Here is a 20890-nt window from a genome sequence, read left to right as displayed (position 1 = left end):
TGCTGCCCGGACGCTGCGGGCGCTCGCTCCCTGCTCGGCTCGGCCCCGCCGACCCCGCTCTCCCCGCGCAGAGCAGCTCAGCCCTGCAGTGGCTCCGGACTGGATGCTATGAGAGGGAAGCGAGCGGAGCGCCCAGACCTGCAGGAGGCGTCGGATGCACCGCCGGTGTCGAGACCGGGATCGCTCTCCTCTTTGCCTTGCCCTAGGGTGATTATTTGGCGCTGGGCATAGTCCTGCCGTGCCTCCGAGGAGACGGGCGTCGCGGAGAAGAGCCGTTGGTTCGTGTGTGTGTGTGGAATATCTGCAGACATGACTGCGTGGAGGAAATTCAAGTCGCTGTCACTGCTTCGGGTCCTGCTGGCTCTGGGCGCGGGGCTCCTCACTGCAGCGAAGGGTAAGCGAGGCTTCCTTGTTACCAGGGGAGATGCTTGGCTCCTGGGAGGCCACGTTTTCGAACCCAAGTGTTTGCTTTCAGAAAGGCACGCACATCTTCCTGGTAGTTCTCCATCACGGATGCTTGGGGAGTGCAGTGCCAGGGAAGGGAGCTTTCATCCTAGCTCTCCCCATACCCACCCCACCCCACCCCTGCCTCTCCTTCCCCCTCACTTAGGCTAAAGGAGGTAGCTCTGGGGTTTTCTTTCTCTCTTTTGGGTGGTGGTGGGGATTTTGCTGTTGTTAGGGAAACAGAGCCAAACTGGAGTTGGGAAGAAACTGCGCTGTGGCGGGGTGATGTTGCCTCTTTAGAGATGTGGGCACCAGGGGTAGGTGCAGAGTGGGTGAGGGTAGTTCCCAACACTTTTAACCTCGAACACTTGGGTAAGTGACCAGGGGCAAAGCCGACCTTGTAAGTTTGGGGTCTCTGTAGGGATTTTGGTACAGACTGGCAAACCTTCCTTCCAGCTCTGCCTAGCTGCACACTTGTACCCCATTCCTCTGTTCCTCTGCCCTCGCCTCCAGTGTGCTCACGGAGGGACAAGTAGCTGCCTCTGTACAGTCACTCCTCCTTCCTAGCTCTGGACTTCGCTCCTTGCAAGTTGTGTGGAGCAGGGTCCTGCATGGGCTTTCACCTCAGGTTTGATCCTGTAGTCACAGGGTTCTGTCCCCTTCCTCTCCCTGACCAAGAAAAGGAACCTCCTCTGGTTTGCTCCTGGAGTTTGGGCTTTATGAACTTGATTTTCTCCTTGAAATGAGTTAAGAAATATTTTCCTCTAAGTAGGCTACAGGCTGCAACCTCCGAGCTGGCAAAGGCTCCTGCACTTGTCTGTTCTCTGGGAAAGAAAACAATCTCTCTCTTGATTCAGAGAGAGGGGGAGGGAGGGAGGAAGAGAGAGAGAGAGAGAGAGAGAGAGAGAGAGAGGAGGGGATTGGGGGAATGGGGGAGAAGGAGAAGAATAAGAGTGAATATTGATTGATTTTCACATTGAAATGTAGCTGTCCCCATTTCCTCTTTTTAGCAGCTTCGGTTGCTTCTGTTTCTCAATCATCACCCTATCAGATGACTTCTGGGAATAACTCCATCTATATGGAGTTTCCTCTCCTCCGTTTTAAAGGATAGAGTCAATTAAGACTTAGGGCTTTATAAAAGTGATCACTTGCTCTTTGTAGACAAAACTCCCCTCCCCTTTTATCTCTAGATTCTTCCATCTTATATTTCACCCATTTTCTATTCCTCCAGTGTTCCAGATTCAAGGGTGATTGACAATCCGAAGGAGGACTCTATCAGATTCCATTCGGAAACTCCAGATCGCCCTGGAGGAAGATAGAGAGAATTGCAGATTAGAGTTCCCCTCCTCATTGCAATTCATCACTGGGTGTCTAAAGCTGGGGGAAAGCCTGACCTCTCAGAACCAGTCCCTCCATACAAGCCCAGAGGTTCACAAAAGGGTCTCTGAGGGAATGCACCCCAAGATTGAAGGCCTTTCTCACAGTGAGCCCCAGTGACCCAAGCTATGCTTGCTCTCTTAGGATTGGTAAACTTCCCACAGGAGCTGAACTGCAAATGTTTGGCCTTGGCCTAGGTTGTTGGAGACACTGCCTAAGGCACAGCCAGGGGAGAGAGGCCAATGTGACAGAGGCCTTTGGTTACTCTGTACTTGCTGGGATGCGAAACAGGAAAAAGTGGAGGGCTAACAGGCCCTTCCTTACCTTGAGGGTGTGTGTGTGTGTGTGTGTGTGTGTGTGTGTGTTGGGAATAAGGTTTGGAAGGCAGGGACCTGGGGACAGAACCCAACCTCGCCTAGCCTCTGCTTGGAGAGGAAACACATGTCACACAGCTCTGCAGAAACTTCCCGCCTCCCTTTTCCACCTCCACTCAAAACCGACCTGAGGGCTTCCTCCTGTCTCAGCAGCTCAACCCCCAAGTGCACTCTCTGTTCCCTGGGTTCCTCCCTCCTTGGTTTCTTCCCCCGCAATTAGCAGAGGTTGCTGTGTGTCTATGGCAGTCGCTGTGGCTCAGCTTCGGTGTTTAATAAGCCGCACACGTGTGTGCTGGGTGTTTTCCGCCCCCACACGGATGGGAGCACATGCATCGGACTATGGTGGGGGCCAGGGAAGAGCAGTGTGTAGCGGTAAATGGGGAGGCAATCTTAGGTCCTCTGGAAGGTCCTGGGGCAGACAGGGCAGTGAAGCACGTGGTCTTGGGCACCCAGCAGTGTCCACTGACAGTTCCAGCCAGAGCTTCTCCGTGCGATTGCTCTCATGTGTCGCGGCTGTCCCTGGGTTCCAGGTTTAGAATCCAAGACTTAGAGACCCAGGTCACAGGTGCCCCACCTGCGCGGCGCAGGAAGAGTCTATGTGGTCCCATGTGTGTGTCTGGCGACCCTTGCTTACTGTGCTATTGTCTGCCCAACGTGGGGGACAGGGGCACCGGGCTCCTTTTGGCACACAGTGGGCGCGCTCGCTTTGCCTGGGCATCGGATTCTCGGTCGCGCCCGGAAGTCAAGTGCGAGTCTAGGTTCAAGAGCCAGTGGCTCTGTTGGAGCCCCGCTGCTGGCAGGAGGCAGTGACGCAGACTTCCAAGTCACCCTTTGGCGCCCCAGGATTTGGGGCGGAGTCGTGGCCCCAGGGCCGCTCAAATCCTGATGGCCAGAGTCTGCCTTTCTCTGCCTTCTGGGGTCCCTGTTCAATCTCTGGGGTCTGCCGCCGGTTCAGGAGCGCAGCTGAGCTGTAGCGCGCAGTAGGGCTTCCCCAAAGCGGCAGAGCCCTCAGGATGGCAGTCCCTGGTCCACTGTCATGAGCCCTGGTGGCCTCTCCCGCTGTGGCAAAGGCTGGCGCAGGGTTTTTGATGCGTGGGTTCGAATTCGTGACCTGTTTGCCGACTAGAGCGAGGCTGGAGGCGTCCGCAATTGCGGTCATTAGAAACCCTTCATTAGCTTCAGGCGATTGTGCTATAAAATATTGAAGCTTCCGGGAACTTGCTTTTGATTTTCTTTTTCATTTTGTTTATTGATGATGGTGTAAAGGTTGAGTCCCAAGTCTGCATGTCTCTTCAAAAGCATCTTGTTTGCAGGGGCGAGGGGAAGTGGATGTTGACTTTAAGCATTTTCAATAGTGAATAATAGGTGGGGCTTCTCATTCCCTGAGCTCTCTGATTCTTGCCCTTTCTAGGAGGGTGAGCTAAGAGTGCTGTGACAAAGTTTTCTTTCTACTGTCTTCCGTGCTGAGATTGCAATGCAGGTATTTGCAGGTTTTCCCTCTCCCAAAGCACCCTAAAAGGGAGCGCATTAGGTGCTCTCTGGAAGCCATCTCACAGCAGGAAAGCAGGAGAGAAAGGTGGAGAATTGGGTAGAGTCCCCTACAACTCATAATTCTAATATCCTCTCACGAGCCTGGCAAATTGGTCCAGACATGTAGGGAGACACATTTCTGCAGAAGCATTTGAGTTCACCTAAATAAACGGGATGTGAGAGTGTGTGAGAGAAAAGGCTCGCTAGCCTGCAAACTTGTAGATGACCTACAGTTTTGAAAAATCTTCCTCACCAAGAGAGATGGAAACCTTTAATTGGCCAGTCAAATCCTGGCTGTCAGGGCCACATGAGGTAAGAATGAGCTTCAAGTTTGTGGGAAAATGTTGTCTTCTTTCAATGCCATTTTCCATGAACTTTTTGAAGCTCGTCTTCCTCCTTTACTTGTGCAACTCTCTCAGGAAGCTAGCAATCCCTCTTAAACAAGCTGCTTGCACAGAGAACCCCTAATACATCATTTGCATAAGGTAGAGTACTTAGAGTGATGTTAATATTTCTGTATTAATGAGTTTCTTTGTAAATTAAGGAGATTCAAGTATTTGTCTATTTCAAAATTTGTTTTAGTCAAAGCTCTGCTCCCCTACCCCCCCACCCCCACCCCCCACCTCCCGCCATCCATCCAGTTTTCCTTCAGGATTTTAAATACTTAAAAAGATGAGCAAAAAGGAGAATGACTTTCAAGGTGGCAGATGTGGTAAACTTGGATAGCTGAACAATGAGATCTCATCAAACAAGTATAGAAACGCAAATAGCAAGTAGTGGAGGGATAGAAGCATTCCCTCAGGTTTCAAACATCTCCAGGAAGGGCAGGCCTGGTAAGGGAAGGGAATTGCTATTTTTATATTGGTTTGCAGCTGGTCAATCATGCTTGATAAGAAGACTGCCACAACTACAGTACTTAAAAGTTCCTACAGGCAAAAACAGCTCCTCCTGGGGGCAATGCTTCCTTAGTCTCCAGCTTATTGTTTCAAACAAACACTAATACAGCTTCCAAATGTCAAGAAAATGCTTCAGCTTCTTTCAAAAAACAGATAAAGGCACAGTGGCCTGTTAGGTCTCATTGCAGACTCTATAGCAAATCCGGTGTAGAGATTTCTAAGCTTGTCAAAATGCAAATAACATATTAAATACTCCATGTGCTCCTGAATTCTAAATGTGTCTCTGAAAATTTTTCTGCTGAGCTCATAGTTAGAATACGCCATGACAACATAACTATCCGGAATTGAAACTCAATATTCCTTTTGACCTTTCGTGCTTCTTCTAAGCCTATTTCCTTCAGTAATTTAATTAACAATTTCAGTAGGTAATTGTTGTACATCATAGGTGACAAAGATTGACTTTTTAAAGTGTGTTGTTAGCTACTGAATCAGTGTGAAATATCTGAGACAAGTTACAGATGCAATGTAATGTTTAGTTGTATTTATACTTTTGGGTCGCGTAGGTGGATTTAATAGTCTATTGGCAGGAACTTGCTTTGTTATGAAGAGCAGTGCTGTCTGCTATAACCATACATGTTCTACTGTGTATTGTGACCATTGGAGCAGCCAGCAGTGAACTGAAACAAACAAATAAAATCCCAAAGTACTGGCTATTATAGTAGTACTGCAACCTGAGGCAAAGGAATCGATGTGTTGGCTGTGCAGAAACCATTTAGTTCAAACGGAGATCAGTTGTTTGACCTTACCTTCAAATATACAGTCTTTTCACTCCCTGGATGTCTATTTTCCAGAAAATTGTATGGCAGAAATACCAAATTTTAAAAATTTATATACTAATGTATAAGTATAATGACCCTAAGTTGACACGCACTTTTGTTAATCTATGTCTATATTTAGATTAGAATTTAATTACTAGCATTGAGTTTAATAAGTAACAGAATTAAAATGCCTTTAGATAAAAATAATACAAGAATATTATTTAATTGAATTCAGTATAATGGAATGAATATAGGAGCTTTATGAACACAATGCATGATTTTCTTGCCAAAGGATAAACCTTTTTATATAAATTACAATGTGAAGCATTTTTTTCCCTTTTTGGTTTCACCTATAATTTTCTTTAAACAGTTCATATCAAGCAATAATGTCTACAGTAAGATAATGCCAGCAGTGCTTTAGGGAAGTTGTCAGGTTTTTCATTTTGATTGTCAAACATCTCTGTTGTAGCTGGATAAGAAAGATTTCATCATGTATTAGTCCCTCTGTTTATTCAACAGTATATGTTGAATATATCCTCTTCTTCAGTAGAATGGTGACGTCATATACATATATGTTTATTCAACATATACTGTTGGTGACGTCATATACATATATGTTTATTCAACGAATAAACATATATGTATATGACGTCACCATTCTACTGAAGAAGAGGATTTCAGCAAATTAACTTGAGTGAAAGTCAGTGTTACTTAGACCTGTAGCAGTTACATTTATTTCTCCTGAAAAAAAAGTCTTTTATTAAGCAGACAAAATACAGGCATGAACATCTACAACAAAATAGCCATTACATCTTTAGGTCATGCATACATATTGCAATTTCACAAACTAGTTTTGCTCCTACCCTAGTTTTAGCTCAAGAAAAGCTAGACTAAGGCTTTGGTTTTATCACTATCCTAATGTATATAATATAAAAAGGGAACTTTTGTCTTAGGATTATTAAATTTTATGCCATATTGTCCAATTATTTGTAAACTGATGTCATAAATAGTGTTACCTAATTTAAGATTTTTCTTTGTTAATGGCATGCGATCAAGAAAAATATAGACACAAAGGAATGAAGTTATTGGTTCCTCTTCTCAGTTTTTATATCCACGCGTCACTTTCAGAACATTATTGCAACATGAAATGTAAGCTATGTAGAATATTGATTCACATCTGAATGAATTTATTTTGGATTTTTATATTTTTAAAGCTCTCAACAACTACAATAATATTCAAGGAAAACTAATGTGGAATGTAGGTATATTAGATGCAGCACAAAGTCTTTCATAATTGTCCAGATCACTGTGTTGAGTCCAATGGATTGAGAAAAGGGTTTGAGGGCCCTTTGCTCTCCGTTTATTACAGGTAACAGTTTTCTCTTTTCCCTCAATATTACACATCACCTCACCATTGTAAATGCAAACATTATGACCATCTGTAGAGTGTTCTAATACTCCCAGGGCTATTATTTACAAAATGTTCTTGCATAAGAATTTTGAGAAGTAGTTTTTTAAAAGGAAGAAATTTCCAGTAAGTGTGTTTTGGAGAGGAATAGAAACTGCCTTTTTAATCACATTTCTTCCCTAGTGTTTCTCCTAGTGTGATAATTTTGCACATACAAAAACATGACATTGCACTTTAGGTTGCTTGGCAAAAAGTGATGTATAATTTTTATACTATCTAAAAGAGAGAGAGAATATATATAGTTTATCCAATAACTATATTTAAACTTCTGGGGACACATAATGGTTCATAATAAATGGGTACTACTTTGTGATGTGCAAATATATATTATTCTACTTCCCATTATGACTGCGTCATTGTATTAAAGATGCTTCAGTGTCTCTGGACGTGATTCTTTAGTGATTTTTTGCATACGAACGTACAGTGTACACTCTCAAAGCAAACTCAAACGCACTGCCCTCAAGGCGATTCCCACTCATGGTGACGTCATAGACAAAAAAACCATTTGCGAACTGACTTTAGATGAGAACAGTAGCTAGTTGTCACAGCTTCCATGTACATTTGACTTGAAGACCGAGGAACCAAAGTCATTAGTAACATTTGGACTGCCTGTATACAAAGCGGTGTTTGTACAACTTCCAAATCAACACAGCATGCCATTTCACAAAATATTTCTTGGGCAGTAAGTGGCACATGACTGCATAAGAATGTGTGTGTGTGTGTGTGTGTGTGTGTGTGTGTGCTTTTCACTTAAAAGGCATCCCATTCCCATAGCTTTTTTACTGAGTCTTCGCAGGCACTCCCGTCAGCCCACATTGCTTTCAAATGAATACACCATGGCATCAATTTCTGCAATTATTTCAGAGGATTTCTTCTTTATTATCAATGCCTCCGTGATCAGTGTTCATCCTTCTATTCTGTTTAATCTTTAAAAGAATAATAGTTTTACAACAAAGACAAGATTCAAGCTCCTTGTCCATAATGTTTATATTATGGGAATACATCAAGGGATAATTATTTTCTTTTATATTAAAGATACTGTATGAATCAATAATTTCTTTTTTTACTGTTTAGTATACTATAATAGGATTAGTGTTATGTAAGAAAGAGCTAAATGTAAGATTAAAATTTGAATTACTTGGAGAGTAATTTTTAATGCATTAAAAGCCTTTGAATTTAATTGTGAATTCTGAGCAATTATTTTCCAGATGTCTGGTCAATTCCTATGTCTTGATTCAGACTCATTTATTTTTCCTCTTATTTTTAATAGAGAGTGTTTGCATTGATCTCTTACAAGTCAGTAATTTTCTATGTAAAATTGATATTGATGTAAATTATAGGGAAAACTTGCACCATGCACAATCTTCATAAATCTTACACATCCATGACAATCAGTTATAGAGCAATATTTTTTATCCTGGTTATTCTACGAGTGAATTATCACTTTTTCTTACCCTTAGTAAATTGATTCCCATTGTAACACAACTGTTATATTTATGCTGAATGGATAATCTTCAGGGTTAGAGATAAGCAATGTTTCTCTTCTTAGGAAAGCAATGAGTTTCTTGACCTTCAGTGGCTTCACTCCTCTTGAATAATGGAATGTAAGAATGTGTTCAGAGGCCAACATGGTTTTTATATCTTGCTTTACAGTTTTACTTCTTAGTTAAGGAAGCTAGAGTACTTTAATTTATAATACAAATGTGAGTCATTAAGACTTATAAGGATGGTTGAAACTTTATATGGAAAATAACATAATAAAGGCCACATGGACATAAGAAATTAACGGAATTGAACAGATATTTCACTCTGTTGGAGAGAAATCTAAATTTCTTCAGCATCAATCTTGTTTTTCTTATTTTGCCTCTTTCTTTTTTGCCTGCCTCCAACAATATGATCATTTTGCACAGAAACAAGAAAAATGCCACTGTCAGCTTTTACAGCCAGGTACCCTGCTTTATCACACATATTCTGTTATATCATTCCTGAATACTGGGTTTATAAGTCAGCTGTTCAAAGTATTTGTTTTCTTTTACCTGAAAATAATATGACATTTCTAATTCCTTCAGAGATTGTCGACAATATCAAGAGAAAGTCAAGTGAGAAACGTTATCTTGTGAATTTTAGATGCAGTTGTATTTACTTCTATAAGTGGGAGGGACAGCATCACTGGAGAAAGCCCTTGGTGGGGCGGAAGCCTAAGGACAAGACTGCTAGATGAAAGCTTTGTTCGAAGCCTACTCAAAGGAGTCTGAGAAGTTAGGCCTGATGATCTGCTCTGTCAGACCTATGGAGCAGTTCGATTCGGCCCCTAAAGTGGGTCCAATGAGTCAGAATCTATTAACAAAATTGACCCAAACCCTTATGTTTGTGGTGGACATGTTAAAGTAATACCAAAAAGAAAACCAAAACCCTTTTAATTCTATTAGCTCTTTAGCACCGCAGACCCTGTGTCACAGAACAGATTAGGGGAGATTAGATTCTTTAGTAAAACTGGAGCTGTCAGTTTGATTCCATGTGTGTCAGGGTAGAACTGTGCTCTAGAGGGTTTTCATTTGCTGATGTTTTAGAAGTAGGTTGCCAGATTTTTCTTCAGAAGGAATTCATTGCACCTTTACTGTGAACTTTACATTACACCTTTATTGATGAAAAAGAAATCTAATTAGTGATCTTCCTCAAAGAGCTTTCATTCCGAGTTCAGGGATAAACAATGATCATTGACATCATTAAGATTCATTCTAATATTAGACTATGCAGTAAGCCAAAGAGCCAAATTTGTTGCCATTGAGTTGCTTCTGAGGTATATAGAGCAGTGGTTTTCAATCTGTGGGTTGTGACCCCTTTGGGGGTTGAAAGACCCTTTCACAGGGGTCTCCCGATTCATAACAGTAGCAAAATTACAGTTGTGAAATAGCAATGAAAATAATTTTATGGTTGGGGGTCACCACAACATGAGGAACTGTATGAAAGGGTCTTGGCATTAGGAAGGTTGAGAACCACTGATACAGACAGTATTGGGCAGACTAGAGCTATATTAGAAGATTTCCCAAGATCTGGTTCTTACAGAAGCAGACTGTCTACGATTTCTCTCATAGAGCTTCAGATGAGTTTGAACCAAAGATTTTGTGGTCAGCAGTCAAATTACTTCTTAACCCTATGTCACCAGAGATCCTTACACTACATAACAGAGACATTGGATCTGAAGCAAACATTTGGGAGTTTATGTGGGTGATGAAAACTTGAAGCAAATCATTTTAATTTTTATAAGAAAAGTAACAGAATCATAATGCTGTGAAGATTGGGATTTAAAAGACTGGCCTGTGGACAGTCAAAATCCCTTCCTTTTAGAGGCAGAAGTGAGGGTCTTCTCAAGCACAAAGCTTGAAAATTAATTTCTATATGTTGGCGCTCCAGTGAAGTCAGGACTGCTTTGCTCCTAAGATATTCTGAGCCTCATTATGTCTAAGGTCTACACATAATGGGCACACAATATTGATATGAGATTATGTCTTATAATATGCATGCATGCAATTAATTTTAGGCCTTCTCTCTGCTTGCCATACACGGCCTGTGGATCCAGCCCTTGTTTGAACTGATAATCTATTTCTAGAGAAATTGATTTTCCCCCTCAAGTTCTATTATTGCTGACTTACATTTCTTGTTGCTGATGTTCTAAATGTTTGTAGCAACTTCCAGAATGTAACACACACACCCCTCCAAAAAAGAAACAAACAAACAAAAATACCCAACCAAACATGGGTGAGAAAGATAGAGCTTTCTAGTTTACTGTCTATTTATTTATTAACCTTCTATAGATTGTATTGTATTAGTTTTTGGTTGTTGAAACTGTGTGTTTTCAGTAATGAAAAACATTTTTTAGTAAAATGAGAAAAAAAACTCTATTAAGGTACTTTGGATTTTTATATAGCCAGTGAGACCTATATGTCCTGAAGGGTCTTTGAACCTGCAGTTGGTGGGATGAAGTCAGTTTGTTCAGATTCACATAGCTCTATAGGTCCCCACCAGATGACAGCACATGATAGGAATGGGGTAGTAGATGCCAATGAAATCCCAGAGATGAAAAATTTAGGTGGGCACTGTGTGCCCTACCAGTAATGAAAGGTTTAAATACTGCATTTGCCTCTACTGACTACATCTTTATTCAAACTGACATACAAAATCCTTTTATACACTGGCTTCAATCTCTCTTTACGGCTCTACTTCTGCATTGCCTGTTAGTTACTTCTGACTTGAGTCTGATCAGTTTAATGCACATCCTAAATATACTTCATAAGTTCTTGACTGCTAATCAAAAGGCTGATGGTTCAAACCCACACAGTAGCTCTGAGAGAGAAAGACCTCGTGCTATATTTCCATAAAGATTAAACCTAAAATCCCCATTGAACTTATCTTACAAGGTCATCAACAGTGAACTCAGGCAAAGAGTAATAATTTTATAGAGTACGGTTTGGTATATTTTTCTTTAATTATTTTAGTGATAATAATTTAGTGATATTAGAGCTTGTTCAGAAGAGAAGTCAACTTACAATTGTCATTTGATCTCCATGACTATTTTATCTCTTGCCTTTTTAGTAAAAAAATTACATAAGAGGATTATGGAACAAAGAAGAACTAATCAATCTCTTTCTTTTACAATGGCAACTACACAATTACCTTCCCAGTGTTCTCTAAGTGCAACTAGAGGAACAGAAGGGTCATGTTGTCAGGGTCTTTAAAATATGAAGATTCTTTTGACCCCAAACTACAAGACCTAAAGCAATATTGAACTTTGGCTGTAATTTATATCTCCTAACAAATGTGTTATATGCTGTCCAAGTTTTACATTGGGTAAATAGTAAAAAAGGTGGATATGAAGATATTACAAATTGTTGCATGACAAGGTGAAGCAACTACCATTTCTTCTATGGAGTGGGCTCTCTTGCTACTTACATTTTAAGAATGAAAACACTGAGAAAGAAAAAAATTATATATTATTAGAAATTTGTCATTTAGTGAAACTTTACAACCAGAGATCTGTGCCCCCCTTTTTGTCCTTTGATGACTTTCTTCATTCCCAAATAAGAAGAGGTAGAGCTAGGAAGCCAATACATTGGTAGCAAGATAATTTTATGTGCCCCTCTGCTTTCCATTCTTAGCCACTCTGTGAGATGCCACCAGGAGCAACTAAGGGGCTAGAAAAACCGTTATGAAGCAGGGTGGATTGGAGTAGCAGTCTTCCATTTTAATACTACTTGTTATCAGATGTTGTTGTTGTGAGGCTCTGTTATGTCAGTTCTGAACCACAGTGACCCCATGCCAAACAGAATGAACCACTGGCCTGTCCTGTACCATCCTCACGATAAGTGGAACCTAGCAGTTAAATTTTTTTTTTCTTCTAGGGTCTGTGGCTCAGGAATGTGTGCACAGCATACCTTCGTCTCTGCTTAAGGTTTCAGCCTGTAATAAAGCTGTCTTCTGGGAATGTGGTCTCAATTAAGCCAACTGGGGAAGAATCTGCTTCTAGGCCATGGGCAGAAATTCTCAGGTCCCTACCATGGTAGTGTTGAGAGTTAAAGTTATTGCAGACTGTTGACCCAAGACTGTCCGGAGTTTCCATAGGCTGTCTTACATTTATGTCACCTTGGAATTGCCATTCTGGGAACAATTCCACTCGGTCCCACAGGATCAATGTCAGGAAGAATCAATTCAATGGCTGTGTTCTTGGGAGGCTCCCCACATGGCCATTTGCTGTTTTACAGCCAGGGAAGCAGAGAGACTCCAGTAAGTCCCCCTAAAACTGTAAATGCAGTCACCTACTTATATGCATCTCATCGTCTTTGAGGTATTTTGTGTTTTAGAAGCAGGTGTTAGGTTCTGCCTCTGCCCATGGGGATGTGTATCACACATTAGCTTGGATATCATCAAACCAGATCATCGAGATTACCATAGTAGAATATCTACTACTCGATTCTAGAAGCACGGTAACATAAAACATAGCAACCCAAAATTAATAAGCAAATGGCATTGCTATTGTTAGGTGCCATCAAAGGGTTCCAACTCATAATGATGCTATGAACAATACAATAAAACAACCCAGGCCCTGTATGATGCCCACAACGAACATTTTTTATCTCATTGTTGCAGCCACTGTGTCAATCCATCTTCTCAAGGGTCTTCCTGTTTTTCACTGCCCCTTCATTTTACCAAGCATGATATTATCCTTCCTATTCCAGAGACAGGTCTGATGACTTGGCCAACATTTCATTGTCCTTATTTCTAAAGAGTTTTCTCAATGTATTTCTTCAAAGACTGATTTGTTTGTTCTTTTTGAAGTATTTTCAATATTTTTCAGCAGCACCATAATTCAAATGCATCACTTCTTCTTGGATTTTTCTTATTCTATGTCAAACATTCACATGCATTTGAAATGCTTGAAATATATAACTGGTTGAGTTAACTTCAAGGAGCCCTGGTTGTGTAGTGGCTACACACTGGGCTTCTAACCATAGCGTTAGGAGTTTGAAACCACCACCTGCTCCTCTGGAGAAAGCTGATGCTTTCTACTCCTTGAAGAGTTATTTTCTCTGAAACCCCCAGGGAAAGCTCTACCCTACCTAATAGTTGCTAATCATCTGAATCGACTTGATGGCTATGAGTCCATGAGTTAGTGGGTCAGGCGTACCTTAGTCTTCAAAGCAGCATCCCTATTTTTCAATACTTTAAAGAGGTCTTGTGCAACTGATTTACCCAATGCAGTGTGCCAATCGATGTCCTGACTGCTCCTTTTGCGATCATTGATTATGGATCCAAGCAAGACAGAGTCCTTGACACTTTCAATCTTGTCTCCATTTATCCTGATGCTACCTGCTAATCCGGTTGTGAGGATTTTGGTTTACTTTGCATAGAGTTGTAATCCAGACTGAAGGATATGATCTTTAATCTTCATCAGCAAATGCTTCAAGTCCTCCTCACTTTCAGCAAATAAGGTTGTGTCATCTGCATAATGCAGGTTGTTAATAAACCTTCCTCCCATCTTGATTTTGAATTATTCTTAAAATAATCCAGCTTCTCAGATGGGCTTTGAGCCTCAACTTAAATCTTACCTCAACACAAGAACAATTTGTTCTAATAATGTGGCAATGAACGATACTCACCTTCCTAACAAGATTGTTGAAGACAAACTGAGTGCATAAGCAAATGTGTTGAAAAAAGCTGATGGTGCCCAGTTATTAAAAGTATAGCATCTAGGGTCTTAAAGGCTTGAAGTTAAACAAGCAATCATCTAGCAGGGAAGGAACAAATCCCACATGGAAGAAGGACACCAGTCTAGGAATAGATGTTAGAAGTTAAAAAACAAACAATCAAATTGATGTTAAGGAGTGTAGACAAAGTGGAGACCCAAAACCCACTTGTAAGATAAATGGGCAGTCCCTCACAGAAGGTCCAACAGAAGAGATGATATATCCATGGTGCAGAATAGCACTGATGAAACACATAACTATCCTCTATTTCTTTAATGTTTCCTCCCCTTACTATTATGGTCTTAGTTTTACCTCATTAATCTTGTTAGACTTGTGTATGTTCCTTGAAATAAATAAAATCAATCGATTCATGAAATCCAAGATAGATAAGCTCTTTAGAAATAGTGATGGGAGTCATGATTCCTTGAGGGTCCAGGAAGAGAAGGGTTTATGGGAGGAAGGCAGAATTGATAGCATTGATGACTGTATAATCCCACTCAAGGGGAATGAAGAACAGAGTTGTAGGTGAACGGATACATTGGACGGTATAAGATATGGCAAGAATAGAATATACTGGAATAATATAGGTTCTCAGGGTGTGGTAAGAGTGGGAGAAGGAGGGAATAAAGGGGAGCTGATATCAAAGAGTTCAAGAAGAAAGAAAATGGTTTTTAAAATAATGGTGGCAGCAATTGTAGAACTAGGATTGATCTAAATGAATTATCAATTGTTATAATATCTGTAGGAGCTCCCAAAAATGATAAAAAAATAATAATCTAGCTTCTGTGATTCTCTACTCGCATAGAGATTGAATAAGTACTGTGAGAGGGTGCTATCCTGACACACATCTTGTCTGATTTTATTTATTCATTATTTAAAAAAAAATTTTAATCATTTTATTGGGGGCTCATACCACTCTTTTATGTATCAAGATGAATTTGGGATTTGGTGATTTGGCCTTACAAGTCAAAATTATAAATGCACAGATATTTTGATGTAGAAATGTACTTCACTGTGCATAAATATCTGTTTATTCATTTCACCCTTTCTTGACAGTGAAAAATTGAACAGAGCCTAAATTGCCATCAGCTTAAAGTGGTTAGATAAACAGTTTTAAAGAATTATTTCACTACCTATATAACATTTCGATAGCTATATGGAAGTGTTTCCAAATAATGTGAGTATTATGGTCCCATTTTTGTAAATGGAAATACCATGATACTTTAAAAATCTTTGTGACACTATCTGAAAATGTGAACCCCGTATTTACACTTAGAAATCTTCTTGTCTGAGTTTTAAATACTTTTCCAAGTTTATTTTAAAATAATTACTCATTAACACAATAAAGATTTACCTGATGATTTTTTAAAAAATTGTTCTCAGGTCAGGTTGGTGAGCACAGTGGGGTGACATGGAGGATGTTTATAAGATTTTAAAATTTTTAGCAAAGTCAAATATATAAATCAAGTCATCTTGTTTCCTTCCAGAATGGCTGAGTAACTTGCCCAAACTCACAGAGAGTATTGAGGCAGAGCTCAGACTAAACCATGTTCCTCTCTTGGGAACACATACACCTCTTGCCTGTCCAACACTTCATCTCCTACACCAGACTAAGAATCCATCTTTCTGCCTCCTCGCTTCCCTGCCTGTCACTCCTTCCTATCCCACCACCTTCTTCCCCTCCTTTCTTCTCTTCCTTCTTCCTTGTCTTCCTTTCTGTATTTTTCCTGTGTTAGTTTTCCTCTGGTGCAAGCACAGCCCAAAAGCTGAGGCTCATGCAGACGGCGTTTATGGTTACTCTCTGGGAAGAACAGTATGGTTAGGAAACTTGGGGGCTTAAGATAATCCAGGCACCTGGAGAAGCCCAATATTCAACCAATAAGCTTCTGGATTAGTCTAGAGCTGCTGGTGGTGCCGCAGAAACTCTCAGGAGGATGGAAAAGTGTTAAGGGATTTTGTCACTTTGCTAAGTACTTAACTACCCTTAATTCTTTTTGGTCATTTACAAACACACTGCTGTGATGCCATTTTATTAAATACTTACCATTTTAACAATGATATAACTTTAATTATAGATTTGTCTACTTCCCCAGGATATTTATTCTGAAGAACTCAAAACATTAAATTTCACCTAACAAATATTTTACTACTTGTCATTGCAAGTCTATTTTCTATTCATGGTAGTTCCATATGAAAGAGAGGAACAGCCCCATAGGAGGTCCTGGATTGTACTCTTTGAAAGAGGACCCTCCGCTGTGTTCCAACTACCAACCTTCATGTTATCAGTCCCACACTAAACCATTGCACCACCAGGCTCCTATATTTTATAATTGCTCAAATTAATAAGAATAGACATTTGTATTATGAAAATATTAATGATGAAAACAAATGGAATTGTGTACTAGTTTAATAGCAAGCCAAACTGCTCATTATTTAGTTTGGCATTAACATCATATGATTTTTTAAAAGGTTCATTTTAGTCTACTCAGGGGTTCCAGGTTGGAAAGGATTTATGCACACAAGGCCATGTTCCATGCAGCATGCTGTTCAGAGTGCTGCCACGAAGGGAGGGGGCCCTGAGTCAGAGTCTGCAACTTACTCCTTATCGTGTGCGATGTTGGGGAAAACAGCAGCTCTCTAAATCTTAGGTTCCTCATCTTTGCAAAGGTGGTGACAACTGAACTTAATATTTTAGGAATTAAATACATAATCACATGTATAACGTTTAGGACAATCTGGGATTTGCTAAATTTAAGTAGATGTATGTTAAACAGGGATCTCTACAGAAACAAAACCAGGACACTAATAATTTTATATATGTTTATATTGATAGATAGATGGATAACATAAGAAATATACAATTAATCTATAAAGCAGTACAAATGGCTCAGTGCAACTCATTTCCGTGAGACAGCTAGTACACGGCAGTCCTTCAAGTCTTGAGGGCCGCCTGGTCATCCGCTGTAGAGCAATCCAGGCTATCTGTCCACAGGCAGCAAACAGCAAGGCAGGTCACCAACAGTCCTCCAGATGACAGGGTCCAACAGTCCCCAGCTCAAGTGATGTATATCCCACCAGAATGGTGAAGCAGGTCTTGAAGGAACCTCAAACTACAGCGACACAGTTCATGGGTTAGGTGTCCCAAAGGTAGTGTAGCTTGCAAATTGAGACAGAGAATAAGCAAGGCAGCTGCACACTGGTCCGATCATCAAAGAGCAAGAGACAAGAAAGTCAAGACTCGCTGAGCCATTTATCTCTCCGCCCTTCAATCAATCCCACATGTGTTCATTGGCCTGTTGGCACATTAAACCTACCTATCACAAAATGTTTCCAAATATTTTCTTATGCTGTTTGAAGCACTGCACACACCCGCGCCCTCAGAATTGTTGGTGTGTTTGAGTCCCTCGTTGCAGCCATTGTGTCACTCCATCTTGTCCAGGGCCTTCCTCTTTTTAGCTGCTCCTCCCCAAGCAGATGTCTTTCTCCAGGGACTGTGCTCTCCCGAAAGCATATTCAAAGAACTCGAGACAATGTCTCACCATCATTGCCATTAAAGAGTGTTTTGTTTGTACTTTTCAAAGACAGATGTTTGCTCTTTTGGGGAATCCGTGGCACTTTCGATGTTGTTTACTAGGACCATAATCAAATGCATTGTTTCTTCTTCAGTATTCCTTGGTCAGTGTCCAGCGTTTACATGCACATGAGGCATTTGAAAATGACTTGGGTCAGGCGCACCGTAGTCCTCAAAGTCACGTTCTTTTCAACATTTGAAGGTGTTCTTGCACAGCTTAGCTCCCCAATGCAATGCATCATTTGAGCTCTTGATTGTTGCTTCCATAGCATTGCTTGTGGACACAGGCAAGAGGAAATCCTTGAGAAATTAAGTCTTCTCTCTGTTTATCATGATCTTACCTATTTGACCCAGTTGTGAGGAATTTTGGTTTTCTCGACATAGCTATAATCCACGCTGAACACTGCAATCCTTGATCTTCCTTGGCAAATGCTTCAAGTCCTCCTTATTTTCTGCAAGCAAGGTTGTATCATTGGTTTATTGTAGGGTGTTAATAACCCTTCATTCAATTCTGATGCCATGTTCTTCTTCATATAATCCTGGACCTTGGGTTATTTTCTCAGCCTACAGGTTGAATAAGTATGGAAAGGGAATACAACCACGACCCACACCTTCACTGATTTTAAACAATGCAATATGACAAAGCACAACAATTAAATATTTGTTTTGTTTGTCCAACTGCTTCTTGATTTATGTGTAGGCACATGAACACAATGAATGGTGCTGAAATTCCAATTCTTCTGAAGGCTATATACATACTTTGTTATGATCCACACAGTTGAGTGCCTTGGCATAGTCAATAAAACACAAGTAACATCTTTCTGATATTCTCCGTTTTGAGCCCAAATCTAGCTGATAACAGCAATGATATCCCTTGTTCCATGTCATCCTCAGAATCCAACCTGAACATCTGGCAGCTCCCTGTCAATGTACTGCTACAATTATTGTTGAATTATCTTCAGAAAAAAATTAGATGTATATTATATTAATTATATTATTCTGTAGTTTGTGCATTCTGTTAGATCACCTTTCTTTGGAATGGGTACAAATATAGTTATCTTCCAGTCAGTTGGCCAAGTAGCTGTCTTACGGATTCCCGGGCACAGATGAGTCAGCGCTTCAAGGACTTCTTCAGCTTGTGGATACATTTGGTATTCCATGAATTCCTGGAGTTGTTTTTTTTTTTTTTTGCTATTTCATTCATGCATCCTGAATTAAAAAGACTTGGCGATGTCGTGGGTTAGGTGTTGGTCTGTTAACTGCAATAACAGCAGTTCAAAACCACCAGCCACCCCTAGGAAGTAAGATAAGATTTTCTACTCCCACAAAGAGGTACAGTCTTGGAAACCCACAGGGACAGTTCTACTTTATCCTATAGGGTCATTACTTTCTTATTTCAACTAAAATTTTAGACTCAATTCTGCAATCTCAGAAATAATGTCTGTTCAAGCTCTATTTCTCTGAGAGAATTTCTTTGTAATTAGAGATTAGTGATTATTGGGTATAGGTTTTTTTAAAATAGAAATTTATAAACCTAATTAGAATACCAGCTTCTAGAAGCCTTTAAAGAATATAAAAGGCAGCTATATGTATCACTTTGTTTACAGAAGATAAAATGGATTCTCTGTAAGGTGATGTGATTGTAAAAGCAAATCACAATTTGAATGTATGTATATATGAAATTTAATTTGAATAGTGTGAATAAAATTAGATCCTCACTAATGTATTTTAAAGTGGATATATTTTGGCAAGTAATTTAAAATCAGGAAGTATGAAGAATTTATATTTACCATAGAACATCAAAAACTGTTGGTGTGAAGTCAATTCTAATTATTTGCAACCCTATTGCACAGAGAGAACTGACCCACGGTTTCAAGGTTGTAAATATTTCTTAAAAATAATTTTATTGGGGGCTCACACAACTCTTATCATAATCCATCCATCCATTGTGTCAAGCACATTGTACATTTGTTGCCATCCTCATTCTCAAAACATTTGCTGTCTACTTAAACCCTTGGTATCAGCTCCTCATTTCCCCCCTGCCCTCACTTATGAACCCTGATAATTTATAAATTATTATTGTTTTATCATGTCTTACACTGTCTGACGTCTCCCGTCACCCACTTTTCTGCTGCCCACCCGCAAGGAGGGGGTTATATGTAGACTCTTGCCATCTGTCACACCTCTGTCCCCTAGAGTAACTGGTGGGTTTGAACTCCCTGCGTTTTGGTCAGCAGATCACCGTCCTGCAACTAGGGTTCCACAGATCCCACAGAAACCAACAGAAAAAAATTAGTCATTGTAAACTTTAAAAAAGTACAGTGGTCCTGCATTCCAAACAACTTTATGCTGCTTCTGTGGGGTGATGGGGTTCATAACAGTTTATGAACACTTTGCTTTAACCTAGAAAAACCACCTTATGGTACTTTTAGGAAGATATTTAGAAGCAGAATGCCTTACTAATTGAATTGCTTGAAAAGAATGCTTAAATAAGTTATCTGTTTACAATACAATAAATATATTAAGTTTTTGAGAGAGATGATCAGTGACATCAATCACTCTGCAGTTATGAAAACCTTGAAAATGGTTAGTGCACAATTATTGATGCATTCATCTTCCCCACACTAAGCAGAGAAATCAATAGTGCTATGACAGTCAATATAATCAGGTCTTTTCCTTCTTGCTTAGACTTCCCAGTTTAGTGTCCGATGACTCAATGTGTGAATGACTATTGATTTATAAAAGCTGCCGTATGAAATTTGAATACCCGGGACAAGACTTTAGCATTTAAAGTCCCTATGCATGAGGTCCGAAGTTATCATTTCAAAACTAAATCCCAAATCATGACATTAAAATTAGATGTTCTTTGCAATACTGCATGATTGCGACATGTACAATTAGAATATATAGGGCTCAAGTAGCCACCGTGAAATACAAACTGAAATACCCATATGACCAGGTGGGTTGTTGAACATAATGTCTATCACTCTGGCACTTTATGTACCCAAATGCACATCAACACGGAAGCCCTGTAAACCTGGCGCCTCTGAAGGCCCTACAAAAAGAAAGAAAAAAGAAAGAAAGAAAAAAAGTGACTTTTGAGGTCGTTGGGTATTGTAAATTCAAAGAATGTTTGAAAGAATTACTTAATTAAGCATTTAATGGATTGCT

The 20890-nt window shown here is 40.1% G+C and overlaps 1 protein-coding gene across 1 annotated transcript in view; it reads left to right on the top strand.

Annotated features, from left to right (window-relative positions):
- Positions 1 to 197: 197 nt before the first annotated feature.
- CSMD1 (CUB and Sushi multiple domains 1) overlaps positions 198 to 20890 on the top strand; it is a 2262799-nt gene continuing 2242106 nt past the window's right edge. Inside the window, exon 1 of the mRNA XM_045286696.1 lies at positions 198 to 394. Coding sequence (XP_045142631.1) covers positions 310 to 394 — 85 coding nt within the window. The 5' untranslated portion in view covers positions 198 to 309. The remainder of the gene's footprint in view (positions 395 to 20890) is intronic.

This window comes from Echinops telfairi, unplaced genomic scaffold (genome assembly GCF_000313985.2).
Source record: "Echinops telfairi isolate 266 unplaced genomic scaffold, ASM31398v2 ScPeMD7_9;HRSCAF=40, whole genome shotgun sequence".
Classification (NCBI taxonomy): Eukaryota; Metazoa; Chordata; class Mammalia; order Afrosoricida; family Tenrecidae; genus Echinops; species Echinops telfairi.
This window is presented reverse-complemented; position numbering and strand designations above follow the sequence as displayed.